This window comes from Rhipicephalus sanguineus, chromosome 2 (genome assembly GCF_013339695.2).
Source record: "Rhipicephalus sanguineus isolate Rsan-2018 chromosome 2, BIME_Rsan_1.4, whole genome shotgun sequence".
NCBI classification, from domain to species: domain Eukaryota; kingdom Metazoa; phylum Arthropoda; class Arachnida; order Ixodida; family Ixodidae; genus Rhipicephalus; species Rhipicephalus sanguineus.
Window position 1 is genome coordinate 19,309,845 of NC_051177.1, and position 14,881 is coordinate 19,324,725.

Below are 14,881 nucleotides of genomic sequence, written 5' to 3' on the forward strand. Positions count from 1 at the left end.
CTCATTCCTTATTTGCACATTTGATATATCCAGTATTGGTTATGAATAGGTATGTGTTCATTACATGCTGCCTTTACCGAGAAACATATCAGATTTATTTTGTGATGTTTATGTCCATTACATTGAGATTAGCTTGTACATCCTGCAAATTGATCATTTCTGGTGTTTTATGCACCACAAACACAATGATCATGAGCCATGCTGTAGTGGGGAACTCTGAACTGATTCTGACCACCTGGGGTTCTTTAACATGTACCTGAATTTAAGTACATTGGTGCTCTTGCATTTTGCCTCCGTCAAAATGCAGCAGCCGTGACCACGAATTCATTCAGTACTGATGTGTTCACAGCGAATTATCAACCTACCTGAATCAAATTAAACATTTTTTTATTCTTTTTAACGAAGAAGCTTCTTTACTGACACGACCCTCCAATTTTTCAGCATGCAATTATATGACTGTCTGTAAGCTTATGCAAGAATATCTAAAGTAGAAGCGATGTATTTAAAGGTGTCTAAAATGGCGCTGCTATGTTTTACACAGCCTTTAAACTGCACTTTACATCACCCTGCATACACTTTAATCTTTTGTTTGATCTTTTTTCACCCTCACTATATCCTTGCAAGTGAGGGTGACAAAAGCCAACAGCTTGCCAAGAAGTAGCACCTCCAATGCTTTTGCTTGATCAAGCTTTATGAAATGCAACGCACATGAAATCACAGGAGTGGCAAAAAGTGTGAAAAATGGGGGTGGGGGCATTATCTGCCAATCTGATAGGGAAACAAAGCAGGCACAGTAAGCATCAGGCAAATGAAATCTGACTACATGTGACCCATCTAAAGTTGCCCAAACTTAAAGGAGCCCTCTAACACGTTTACAATGAATCATGCATTGACTTCACTATTAGAGTTTATTGTCTCACCAACAGATTGTTGCAAACATTTTTCGAATCTGTCGAGCACCAGCGGAGTTACACAATGACAAAGGGGCAAGCAGCAATGACAGTGTGTGTTAATGACCCGGATAACTTTCTTTCCTTTTCTTTAAACACATCGGCTAACTTTCGCCATGATCACAAGCACGCTGGTGCAATTCTACAGTGTACAATTCTAGCGCTACAGAGCACAGCAAGCACATAGCGACCACATGGGGTGGCTGCGGTAACTGTGCAACGCAGGAATCCACAAATCAGCCAATGGTCGTATCTGTGAGCTTTTGATGTTTTTGGATTTGTCGAGACAGAGCGAGCGAATTCTAGCTGACTTTGAAACATAATTGCAAACTCCCTGCTGCATGGAGTGCAATAATATATTTGGCTCGCATGTTCACAGGAGCCTCGCCTACCAATCGGCAGCGTTCTCTGACCAAGTTCGGAAGTGTTGCAGGGCCCCTATAAGGTAAGCGTGCCACCATCGCAAAAACAAATGACTGCAGTGTTTAACTCTGGAGTTAAGAACTATCAGGCACTATTCTACAGTCTTTAAAACACACCACCCTGAAAAGTGTTATGCTGATTTACAGCTAGAATGATCTATATAACCTAGCAAGATGCCTTTTTTTTTTCTTTGTGTACAATCTAGAAAAATCATGCCGGCTCAATCGATTACTCCCATCTCAAGATGAACTGATAAAGACAGTAGAAACACATGCAATTTTGAAATCCATCTCCACCCATACAAATCTCCAAACTTGTAAGTTAAGATTAGACCGGCGATTCACCTTGGTTGGTGTGTTCGTTATGGGGCTCACAGAACCATTAGGGAATATTGTGGAAATCTCCTCATCAATGCTGGGCAGATCAGAGCTTCTGACCGGTTGCTGCAACAGTGCAAAACAACACAACCAATGTAAGCCCCTTGATGGCAGCTTTTGCTAGAAAAAAGCTATAAGCTATCGTTATTATATGTTTTAATTACTTCAAGGACCCTAATCCATAACAACTGTTACAGAACAACTTACAAAATATTACAGCTACGAAAATTGTGCACACATAGTAGTCCTTCCCAAGAAGAATAAGAAGAAAAAAGAAAATGCAGTGTGCAGTGCTTGCATGCCCAATGTTAATGTGTTGGAGCTCTATCGATATCTTCTCTTAAGCAAACAGCTAGTTAGCATTAATACATCTGTAGTACAGGCTCATAATAATCGCAAGCCAAATAGATAAAACTTTTTTTGTCTCTCCAAAGCATTCAATCGCATCAAACATGAACATATAGCTAGTGCTTGAAGATGGTCCCATCATCAGGGTGTCTACCTATTTAATTTTTCCAAATTCCCTGACTTTTCCAGGCTTCCCATGACGATTCTGAGCACATTCCCTGACTGAGAAGCCTGCTTTGAACACCCCAAGATAACTTCCACAGCTCTACAATGACTGCTCGTACTGGAAAGACGTTTTTCACTCAAGGTGCCAGTTAGAGAACCAAGAGATTATACCTAAACCCAACTTATTCAAATTTCATTACTTTCTGGTCACAAGAAGATTCCAGCCTGACGTACCAGAGCGGCCACCTTTTCTGAGCACCTGGTTTCGATATCTCCACTGAAATTCGATCATGAATATCTCAAATTACGTTCTATCTTCTTGCTTTCTAAAATATGGGTGTGCTATAACATTGTGACCCCCTACAACTTTCCCATGTAACCAACTGCTTCGATGTTGATAGTTAAAATGTGAATTAACAAGGTCTTGTTAATTGGTCTCTTTAAGGTAACTTTAGCAATGACAAGGTATTTCCGCTACAACGTAAAGTTTGGGTGCAAAGACAACAGGTCCTTTACTGTAATAGCATTGTAATAAAAATCAGTATCGGCTAAAAAATAAAGCAGCCTGTATGATCTTTTCTGATGTTCAGAGTATCTTTAAATACATAAGTACATAAGCAGTACATCCTTGATTACTTTCATTCAGGCCAAGGTCACCCAGAGCTCAAGGTCTGTTCAAAAATAAAACTTTCAAGATACTACACTAATTATTATGTCTGGCTTTCTGCACGATTAATTCAGTGTCTTGTTTTCAAAGCAAATTTTCAGCACTTCATTACGGCTATTACTCATCGGTATACATAACAATAAAGCACCGCATTGACCAAATTTTTGGAAAAGCAGCGATGCAAGAGTTATGAATGATGCGCTTTAGTACAAACTTTAGAAATGCATAAAACATTTTTTTCACGTTCTCAAAATAAAAGCATTGTGTTGCCAAGCGTTGACAGCAAACATGTCATGAGGCTTGAAATACAAGCGTGTAACTTAAACAGGGACTTCGGAAGACAAGGACAGGCGCATAATGTCCTCCAAAGCCATTTTAACATGTCAAGAGGGCTTAGCTATCCTAGCAAAATTTAATCAATGTGGGAAAATGCATCGGACTTCCTGTTGGCATGGAGAAAGAAGTATTTGAGGAAGAGAATCTGCTAGGCTGCTGGAGTGCATGGGGGCGGTGTCATAGTGTGATGGAGGAAATGCAGTTTTTGCCACAGCAGGACAGATGACGCTTTCAGTGTGTTGCCATTGTTTAAATATTCTTCTATAGCAGGGGTCTCAACATGCGGCCCGCACATGACTGTATTCATCCCACATTTCTTTTATTTTCTTAATAAGTATGTTTGTGAGCTACACAGGCATGACTGGTCTAAAGCATTGTTTTTGTGAGGCACCCATGTGGTCACCATGTGTTGAAACATAGCCGTGAAATAAAAACTATATTTCAGAATCTGCGTCTCGATTTTAGTCGTTTAGGTGATCAGCATCGACATGTGGTTGGAATCCTGGCGCCAAATACCGTAAAAACCGGAATATAGGTCGACCCCCAAACTTTGAATCTCCAATAAAGAAACTTCACAACCAGCCGCACTGTGGTGACACTTCTTTTTATTTGGACACTTGATATGTAGTTAAACGCCAGAAGGCCACGAAGTGCTGTCACTCAGACTCATCCGAACTTGAGTCGGACGACGCCTGCTTGTCACTAGTAACGTCCCAGAGTGCATCGTCCTCCGTTCCATCCAATGCGTTGCTGATGCAGCATTTGCGAAAAGACTTGCGCACCATCTCTTCCGGGAGAGATTTCCATGCTGACGACACCCAGCCACAAACGGTCGTGAGGTGGACGTCATAGGCGGCCAGCGGGGGTCTTGGGATTGTCGCCCAGCATCCACTCATTGTAGAGCTCGCGCATGCGATCTTTAAAGGGTTTGTTGAGCACTACGTCCAGTGGCTGGAGATTGATGCTAGTCCCCCAGGGATCACGACAAGATCCGTCTTGCCATCGGACAGGGCTCCCTTTACATCGGCCATGAGGTGGCCTCGAAATGAGTCGAGGACCAACATGCTCAGTTGCTGAAAAGCGCACCGGGTCGCCGATTCCACACGAGCCGGATCCATTCGAGCATGAGGGACTTATTCATGAACCTTTTTTCGTTCGCTCTCACGATCACATCCCGAGGAAGGTCTTCTTCAGTAGCTCTTTTCTCTTGAAAATGATATTGCCACGCCCACTTCTTGTCTTGTTTTGATGTATTTGGGTTTGACCGGCAGGGACGGTTATCAACGCTCGACGCTGTCCGCGAAGCAATGTTCGAGAAGCTTCACGTTGTAGTAGATCGTTTTGTTAAGATTGCGACCTGCACGCGAATGTTCCAGCGTTGTCTAGAGATAATGCCGCCACCAGCGATATTGCTGGAAAGTTCGATAGCGCCTGTATAAAAGCCGGACGCGCTTGACCGCTTGTCAGTTGATCGACGGACGACGCCCTGTTCGCCGCTATCTTTGTACAGCGTGTATTGCTGTAGTACTAGTTCTCATTTTCCGGCCACAAGTTCGGCCAAATAAAACAAGTTTCATCTTGCAAACGCCGACTGCTGTCTTCGTCGACGTCACGACCACGTGACAATATATGGGGGCCGCTTCTTTCCATCGGCTGTGCACGTGAACGTCACTGTAAATCGCGAATGCTCATTGCCCGTTGTCAAGAGCTTCACTTGCTTTGATCCTTTAGCGGTCACAGTCGTGTTCGAGGGCATATCAAACCAGATCGGAGTTCCGTCACGTTGCCCATGTGTCCCATCATGTAGCAACGCTGTTGATGAAGCGCTGGTACTCGACCAGCTTGTGACCTAAATCTTCGGCCAGTTTTTGGCACACGGAAGCACGCCACTGCAGCGCAAAGCCCTTCCGCTTCATAAATCGGCGTAGCCACGATGGCGAGCCCTTGAATTGCGCCCTAGTGAGCCCAGAGTGGCGCACTATCTCGAGAGCTTTCACGCAGATGCACTCCACTGTCACGGGTAGCGACCTTGCACGCAGCTTTCGAACGAACTCGGCGAGTAGCATTTCCAGTTCGGGGTGCACTGCAGTCCGTCCACGAAACGAAGTTTTTCTTTGGTCGCTGTAGGATGTGATTCGCTGCTTTTGGCTCCTCCAGTATCGGACGCTTTTCTCTGATGCACCGAATTCCCGTTGTGCCGCCAGTTTGCCGTGCGCTTCGGCATACTCGACAACTCTTTTCTTAAAGCCTATCGTAAACTGCCGTCGGCTACCACTCATTTCTGAAGGAAATAGAAAAATAAAAACAGCGGATAACCGAAGCAGACAACTTGACAGAAGAAAAAGCAAAATGGCGTTGCCCAACGGTGCCGCCAGCCCGCCGCTGCTGATGCTCACGATGGCAATGGAGGCATCTTACTTCAGCTTGCCCATTGTTGCAAGACTTCCATTTTTTCTGCCAATGACCGGTATATAAGACGAGGGTTGACTTTTCTTCGATCATTTCTCTTGCTTGGAATGTGCTGCCACGTTTCGGGAATACGTGGAATTTTTTTTAATGCACCGATGTGGCTCCTTCTTTCTTTTTTTTTTTTTTGCTTTCCAAAGCGGCGCGGCGGCGTTCAGTTGCGCATCGGAACGCGCGCACGCGGTGCGGCTGGTTTTGATTTCATCCTTCGGGTGGTTTTCGCTTCTTGCGCCCGCAAAGCTGATGGCTGTTTGGTTTCTAATATCTCAAAGGGTGACCGCTTGTTACTCTCTCGTTTACTGCACCCCGGGGCGCGATTACATGTTTCCGTGCGGCGCTAAATTACACAACTGACATCGCCGTGATTGCGTTTCCCGTTTTGGGGTCTCGGAAAAACTAACTACGTCTTGTTGGCGATAAGGCGAAGGATTACTGTAGATTTTTCACTCGTTTGCTTTCCTTATGGCTGCACAATCATAGAGTTTTCTTCCGTACGCTCACTGAAACAGTTCGCTTACGCTATGGAAGCGCGTGCCGGTTGCTCTGCTGCCGGTGAGTCGAGCAGCGATTCTTCCGATGCGGACTATTCCCCAAGTGCCGAATCAGATCTGATTAATTGGATTTCAGTTTGTCAGACGAGGATTTTTTGACGAGTTCAGACTCTGATGACGATCAAGGAGCGACATATGAAAAGCGTGCGCGGCGAGCCATGCTTCAAAAGACTATCACACGCTGAGTTTTTAGTGTTAGAGCAGGAACATTTTTAACTGGAAAAGTACTCTGGTGCGCTTATTTTTGTATGTCTGTGAGCTATGTTTAATACAATGCATAATTTTTATTTATAAAAAACTGTTAAGCTTTCTTTTTCAGGATTTTGCTTGATTTTACTGCGAATAAACCATGTGTATGTAACAACAAAAATGATTTTTTCGTCACTTTACGGTCACGAAAAAAAGTTTTAGACAATTGTTTTTCTTAAAGCAATAAAAAAATTACATTTTTGGACTGGATTTCGCGAAAAAATTCGACCCTCAAAGGGTTAATTACGAGCTGAGAAAAACAATAATTTGTAGAGGCACGAAACCATGATGCGAGGAGGCGAGTTTCAAACCCTTGCCACTCGCCCCGTGTAGCTTTAGCAAGCCAAATCCCTTCCCTGCCCTCTTCACTTTACACATACGCATGAACACGTCATGCGCATGCATGGTCACGTGCACATGACGTGCCCGAGCCAGCCCGAGCACGCAAGCGGCGTTGCACGGCCGCTACCTTTTTTTTATGTAGCAGCCGTGGGCGTTTTGTCGGCGTTTTCTGTGGTGTACTGCCTGTTTCTGCGGGACAGGCATGAAAGTTGAGACATCTTTACGGGCACGAGAGTGGCGGTATCATGAACCAGTGTCACATTAACGTTTACTTGGACGCGGTAGAATAAATGAGCATAACGAGTGCTTGAACGCGCCAGAACATTACTTTCGTTTCCAGGGCTGGCGTCTGCGTGACGCGCTAACCGCAGGGACACGAACGCATGGGAAAGGGAGGAACATTAGCCCCGCATCTCGCTGCAATTCACGAAAAAAAAAAAAAAAAAGAAAAACACGCATACATTTTCTTTGTGTGTCTTATTATTTCTCTCAAGTTTTATTAATCTAGTCAAGCAACAAATTACACAAACCACACATGTCGTGTCAAATAATTATCGCAATGTCACGTGCTACTGTTGGCGACATCAGAGCACAGTCTACGTAGAGGAGCGACGTCACAGCGCTACCATCTACGTAGGGCCATTTTCTCATGTACGTCATCCCCTCATTCTCTAAAGAGCGCGCCCGCGAGAGGAAGGGCAAGCAGCGTTCACCTTGAAATTTGACCCATTTCCGCGGCACGTAGCGTTGCAAATTTTGGCAGACGTGACCGTGAACGCCCATTGCGCTCGTTAGCTCAAAATTGTCAAACCTGGTGAGGGGCCCTTTAAGAGACGTACCGTGTACCAAGGCCACTATGGACAATTAGTATATCTATACCCTCGTTCTCACCACTGTCTTGCCTCAACTCATGAGACACGCTGGCGATCGCAGCGCTCTCACGAGCGCACTCGACGGTTTGAGCTTTGCCCAGTGGCCTCCAAGATTATGTGTCGACAGGTTGCGCGCAATCTCGAAGGCCATGGCCCAGTGTGTCCGGCAGCACACTGCCTAGCAAAAAAGACAAAGCTCGCAAAGTGGTTGACAGCTGCTTTAACAGGTTCCACCACACTACCAGCCAATCTTATTTTATTCTCCTGCACGGTGACAACCTGCAAAGGCATGCAGACAAACAGAAGGAATTCGAGAACGATCACCGAGAAGTGCAAACCCGGGCAATGTGGTTGTGTCTTCAGGGGTGAAGTTACAGCCGCAGACACGTGGATCGTGGCGTTTGCAGCGATGAGATGAAGCGATTCCACTCACCAGATGCCTCACAAACATTACATGATGTCGCAGCTTTACAAGACACCAAAGTGCTAGATATTCGGTATACAACACAGCTAGGGAAATTCACTGTGTCCAAGAAAAGAAACCTCGAGATAAACACTGTCGCTCAGCTCACGTCAACACGGAGCACGTTGTAACACAGGCAAAGCGATTCCCATGTTTAAAGTCCTGTACAGTCGAACCCGGATTTATCGAACTAGCTGAAAAACAGGATTTAGTTTGATTTATCTTATACTTCGATATAAAACTTTGAAAATTTTTCCACGGTTTGTAGCTTGGGGCACGGGTTATATGCAAGCAGGGCTTAAAGTCAGGGGGGGGGGAGCCCGGCCCCCCCTCTGCAGTCCAACGGTTGCACTGCAGCACCCATTTGACAAGAGCTAGAGTTGGATTTTTTCGCAGCAGTGCTTTGTGCGGGGTAATTATACTCTGCAATTTTCCGAATAATGATTTAATCGTGAATGTTTGGTTGACGGGGTGTCAGCAAAACAGAAAACGGGCATCGTCGTACTGCTGAATGCAATTCACTGCAACACTGAACACCACGGGCAACGCCTCCTGAAACCACGGGTCACCACCCCGTTCGACAGAGCGTCTTGGCACAGCATACTGTTTCACGAGGCACCCGAGTGTGAAGCTACATGCTCATGAATCAGTAATGGTCTGTTTAGTTTGCCGCTCAATTTTCATTATTTTATTTGTGCATCACAAGTCTGCTGTAATTGCAAAGACGTATGTATTTTGCCCACTTTATTAGACAAGTGGTAGAGAAAATAAAATACAGCATTGACGTGCCCGAGGTTCTGAATCCAGTGAGTCAATTTATGTTACTTACTTTGAGATCACATGTATTTAAGCCTTTACGTACAGAGTTATTTTTGGAAAATTTTTCCCAAAATAGTTTTAATTAATGCTTGATTGAATTGACACGTTGAATAAATGCCCGAAATACATTCGGAATAATATATGTATTTGTATAGCATTCATAAGCATTTGTTCAGTTTTAGAGACAGTTGGCTTCAACGTTTCATCTATAGTATGTGTGTGTGTGTGTGTGTGCGTATATATATATATACACACACACACACACACACACACACACACACACGCACACACACACACAGTGGAATCTCGTTGATACAATTCTGCATAATACGTTTTTCAGCCTACTACGATTTTGTTTTTATTCCCGGCCCACATCCCTTGGAAATAATGCATTTTCATTAGGGGTGAGCGAATATCAAATTTTTCGAATACGAATCGAATACGAATATCCACCTTCGAATATCGAATCGAATATCGAATATCAAAGGAAAAATGCCTCCACAGTAACAATATTTTATTTAACATGTAGCTATTTGGAAAAAAAATTGGCCGCGTATCTGCGTGATTCGCTGCAAATGTCGTCTAAAGACAATAGAAGAGGCGCTGCGTGAGATATGGACGCCATCTGGCAATACGTCGGGAAACATGAGTGCTGTGTTGTGGGCTGGTAGTTCCGGCGCAGCAGCAGGCGAAGGCCGGCGGTGACCAACGCGACCGGCGAGGACGCGAGCCAGCCCGAACACGCGGTTTGGCGCGAAGCGCTGAAGCAGAAGAAACGTCCGCACTCAACGAGTACTCTCCACACACTCTTTTATTTACACGTCGCCTGGGTAAAACACGAATGCCAGAGCGGCGCCCCATGGAATTCGTACAGTGCAATACAGAACCGAAACCGAAACACAACAATGAGCTCATGGCACGGAGGAAGGCAAGTTTCAGCGCAGTCACATTTTCAGCGCAGCTTAAGAAACTAGGGTCTTTAGAATTACGTATGTATGCATTTTCTATTAAAGGAACACACCACCTAATACTTACCTAGTGATGTTGTGCCTCAGATATGCATAATGTTTACTTTTTGATCGACAATGTACACAAGTATGAACCTAGTCAGCCGTTCAAGATGGCTGGCCCTTGGGCAAGTGGTTCAACTTTGGCCGAGTGGCTGAATTGAGGGACGTGCCGACAAACAGAAAGAAAGACAGAAAGACAGACCAGAATTTCTCCGTTTAAGTATCCCAAGAAAGACTATCATCTTTAAAAAAAACATTAACAGCCTGACTGGCAACAAAACATACACTGCTATCTCCAGAACACAATGTCCAGGCTAGCACTATGCACATCACAACGCAAGCAAATGCCACGGCGCAATGAAAGTAATGACTAGATGTTATCATGAAGAAACATGAGTTGCTTCACATGATCCGCCAGCAGGCGCTCCCTTCTAACAGAGACAACCCCCCTCCCCCCCGCCACTGAAAATGCACGCTCGCTTGGAACAGAAGTGGCTGGTTGGTATAGGGAAGTACATGGGGCGAAGCTTTGCCAGACTGGGGTATCTGAAGGTGCCTACACTCCGCCACCAGTCACATGGGTCACTGTCTTTCTTCAGAAATGGTCCCGCATAGTGAACGAGTGGTAGTGCGGCACGTTACGGTCGCATAATATTGAAAATGTACGGTTACATGATCGCCAACAGCGCTGCACGTCGGAGATGCACCATACGTATTGGGGCGCTCGTCGCAGGCAGATATCGTGCCTCCGTGTACTTACGATGTGTATCGCTCCTCTCGGCAACGTTTTTAGCTATACGAACGCAGCAGAAATGTGGAAGACGAGTTATTTTATGCATGATAATCGAATCGCATATTCGAATTTGTCGACTATACGAAGTTATCAAATATTCAAAACTTTTCGAATACACCATTTTCGAATCGAATACGAATATTTCGAATGTAATCATCGACGAATATTCGAAACTTTCGAATATTCGCACACCCCTAATTTTCATGCTTTTAATACGATCAGATTTTTGCCCCAAATTAGGTAATACGACCGCGAAACTAAATCTTGATCGATATATCTAGAAATCGTGCGTTTATTCTTCGGTATGCTAGCTCGTACCGCGTTCCAACAACCCACGATCTGTGTTTGGCAGAGCCGCTGAGGCCACAGCAGCATCGGTTTTGCGGCGAAAAGACCGCCTAGCAGCGATCTTTTCTTCGAGATTACAGTCGAACCCGGGTATATCGAACTCGCCAAAAACGTTTATTAGTTCGATATATGGCATAATTCGATATAGGCCCGCTATAGGATTTTGACACAAAGGCACATAACAGTAAGAAAAGTACTTTATTAATATGGTGGCTTACTTGCGTGCCCTACTTTGGAACAAAATGGTCCTGGATTTTCTTCTGTATCAACGACTTCGCTGCCTGCGACAGCACGCACGCCTCCACGTTGTCCAACGAGTCGGAGCAGCTGAGGCCGCAACCTTCCACATTCACGCAATAGCGCCGGACCAACGCAAGTGCACTAATCACTTCGGAGGATGTAGGCAATGGGCCATCGTCAATTTCCTTATTGCTGTCGCTTTGGCTCGTGGTCGGCACGACGTCTGCAACGTAGTCCTCATCTTGTAGCTCACCCATGATGGCAACATCATCGTCCGCATTGACGAACTCGTCGAATGTCGATCCGTCGATAGCTCCCGGGAACTCTGCCAGCTCGCTCCAAACTTCGGCGGAAACACCTGCGGTGTCTTTTGTACGCGGCGGCGACGTCGGACTTCTTTTCACCGCGCTCGACCCGATTTACCATTTCGAGTTTCGCGGCGAACGGCAAATTCTGCCTCTTTGCACAAGCCATGACGACAGCGCGCCAATAAAGTTCACAGAGCACCAACAGGCAACACCACCAGCACGGACCACGCTGAACGAGTACTCGAGGAAAACAGGCAGCAGCAGGCACACAAGCATAAAGAAAGAAAAAATGGCGCTCACTTCTACCGCCTCCGCGCCTCGGAGAAAGCACGACGGCCTCTGATTGGCTGTAAGCGCTGCGAGCGGGCCAGGATCATTTCTTGCAGGGGGGTATTCGCCCGTGCACAACCGGGTCTAAACCACTTTTTTTAGGGTGGCGCCGGCAGTTTTCCCCGCCACCGCGAGGGAAAGCCAACTTGCTGGGGCACTTTTGAGGCACATGGAGTTTGATATATCGGTTGTCGTTGCTATTTTCGTTCGATGTAACAGTAACTTTTGCTATATATTCTCAATGTAAATTTACCGTGTTTAGAAATTGTTCGATACACGGGATAATTTGATATAAACGGGTTCGATATAGTCGGGCTCGAATGTATATATATACAGTAGAACCCCGCTGTTACGTTCCTCACTGCTGCGTTTTCCCGGCTGTTACGTCGTTTTCCGCCGGTCCCAGCATAGCTCCCATAGGATACAATGTATTGGGAACCCCGCTGTTACGTCGTAACTGTCGGACCGTTCCCGTATGATACGTCGCGAAGTGCGCCCGGAGCCGACCGAGTGACTACCAAAGAGAGCGGCCATGGTGCATTTTCACGCAGCTTGGCCTCGTTTGACCGTAATATTAGCCGCATGAGAGGCGCAAGCAACAGAATCTTTCAATTGATGCAAACAAAAGCATGGCCTTCGAGATTCAAATTGCAAACATGGCGTCTATGACGTAACTGCTCGCAAAAGCAAGGCCTTCGAGATTGGCATTTACTATTGACAAAAGCATAGCCTCTGAGATTTGCATTGCACAAACATGGCGTGTATGACGTAATTGCTTGCGAAAGCAAGGCCTTCGAGATTGGCATTTACTTCTGCCATTGCGTTGGCGTAGACTCATCATCATCGTTATTTGTCGGAGAACGGGAGGAGTTCGAGCTGGTTGGAGCTCGCATGGTCGTGCGTGCGGTTCGCGGTCGGACTCGCCGCGCCGGTCGTGATTGCGTGTGCTTAGTTCTTTCATGCCTACAGCTGTTGGTGTTAAAAGAAATCACCTACGTTGATTACATTTCTGTGGATGAGGCCGTCCTAAGCTCCGCATTTCTATCCATCGACTAGATCGCGGCTGGGCGCGCCAATTTTCGTGCTGCTCGTAAGAATTGAAATAAAATTCTGTACCACTAAATATTTTGCCGTTTTTCCTGTTTTTCGGCTCTTACGTTTCCCGTCTCTTACGTTTATTTCCTACGGTCCGTTCAAAAACGTATCAGCGGGGTTCTACTGTATATATATAGCCGCTTTATAAGGCCCCCCCCTCCAATGAAGGGAGACTTCAAGCCCTGTATGCAAAGACGTGTTGTAGGCGAGGAAAACACGGTGTCGATTGTAAACAGACTGAACATCTTCAAACGCAGCTGTTGCGTACTCGTCGGGCACCAGCAGCGCGGCTGCACTGGCCCTAATGTTGGCGTTGTTTTTCAATATCATACTCGCAGTGCTTCTTGGGATGCTGCACACAGTAGCGACATCAGACTTCTTTTCTGCACGTATGACTGTGGGGATTACCGCCAGTTTCGCGGAAAACATCCAGGTTCTTCGTTTTATGCTTTAACAAAGGCAGGGAGTTCAGAAGCGAATGGTGACGTCGCATGATGGCCACGACGACGAGGAATTGTGGGGGAAAGCACGCGATGACAAGCGATGGTTTCTATTAGCTATGCACGGCGCCCTCCTAATCCATACCTGCCAAGTTTGGAGAAACGGAATCCAGGAGATCTACTCAACGGGGGGGGGGGGGGGGTATGAAGTATGCCGACCGCAGGGGGGGGGGTACTGCAATAGCAATTATATGGACACTGTCAGCGGGATTTTGCGGTCACCGCTGATTTGTACAGAGTCCAAACCGATAACATCGCATACGCATCGTCTGTTTCACGTGCGAGTAAAAGTGTGCTAGCGCCAGGGACGAACGCGGTTGAAAGCAGAGATGAAACGACCCGGCCGTCCACCGTCGCGCGAAGGGCACATGCGATAACATCGCTCCGCGTGCGAGGCCTGTCGTCGCTTGCTTACCAGTTATTTCATCAGGCAAGGGACCATAAGGGGCGCTGTTGAGATGGGGACGGTCGCGAGCACTGGCGAACGCGCTATCTCGACAGACATCGGTAACGGCTACCCTTTTAAGTGTTGGGCTCTCCACTTAAGGGGAGACCCTGCTTCTGAAACATGTTTCTTGTTTTTGAGCGTATCATTATGAAACTTTCACAGCTTAGTGTTTTTATGTGCTGACTTCAAACATGCAATTATTGTTCTAATACAATATGTAGTTTTGAAACTATTAATAGTTTTTGTATTGTTAGGAGCAAGCTTTATTTCTAAACTGTGAGAGTTATCAAGCAAATCAGCCTATCACAATAACGTGGAAACAATGCTGTATGCAATAAGACAAGAATGGATGTTCTAGGCCCATTTGAACAAAAGTTATGGTATGTTGAACATTCCCAGCTTGATCCCAGTTTGACCGAGCTCGAAATCGCTGACTTGCCGAGTGTTCAACGTACTATAACTTCAGCAGTAGTGACACAAAATTTTGAAGGCGAGATAACTTGTGCGATAGATTTGTGTGTACACAAACGCATCATCTACGAAATATTAACGGCTGATATAACATATAACACTTTAGGATCAATTTTTAAATTGCGTGTAGCGATCTGTACACGAAAACGTCCCACCACGCGTCACCGTGACGCACGGGCGCGCAAAGCACTGGACGGGGGGGCAAAAACTGGATTTCCGGGAGATTTCTTATGACCCATACAACCGGGAGAAACGTTCAAAATCCGGGAGTCTCCCGGGTAATCCAGGAGACTTGGCAGGTATGCTAATC

The 14,881-nt window shown here is 45.9% G+C and overlaps 1 protein-coding gene across 1 annotated transcript in view; it reads right to left on the reverse strand.

Moving 5' to 3' along the window:
• The window catches only part of LOC119381077 (putative oxidoreductase GLYR1 homolog), a 42,388-nt gene that overhangs the window by 6,241 nt on the left and 21,266 nt on the right, over positions 1–14,881 (reverse strand). The window contains exon 5 of the mRNA XM_037649064.2: positions 1,718–1,816. Coding sequence (XP_037504992.1) covers positions 1,718–1,816 — 99 coding nt within the window. The remainder of the gene's footprint in view (positions 1–1,717; positions 1,817–14,881) is intronic.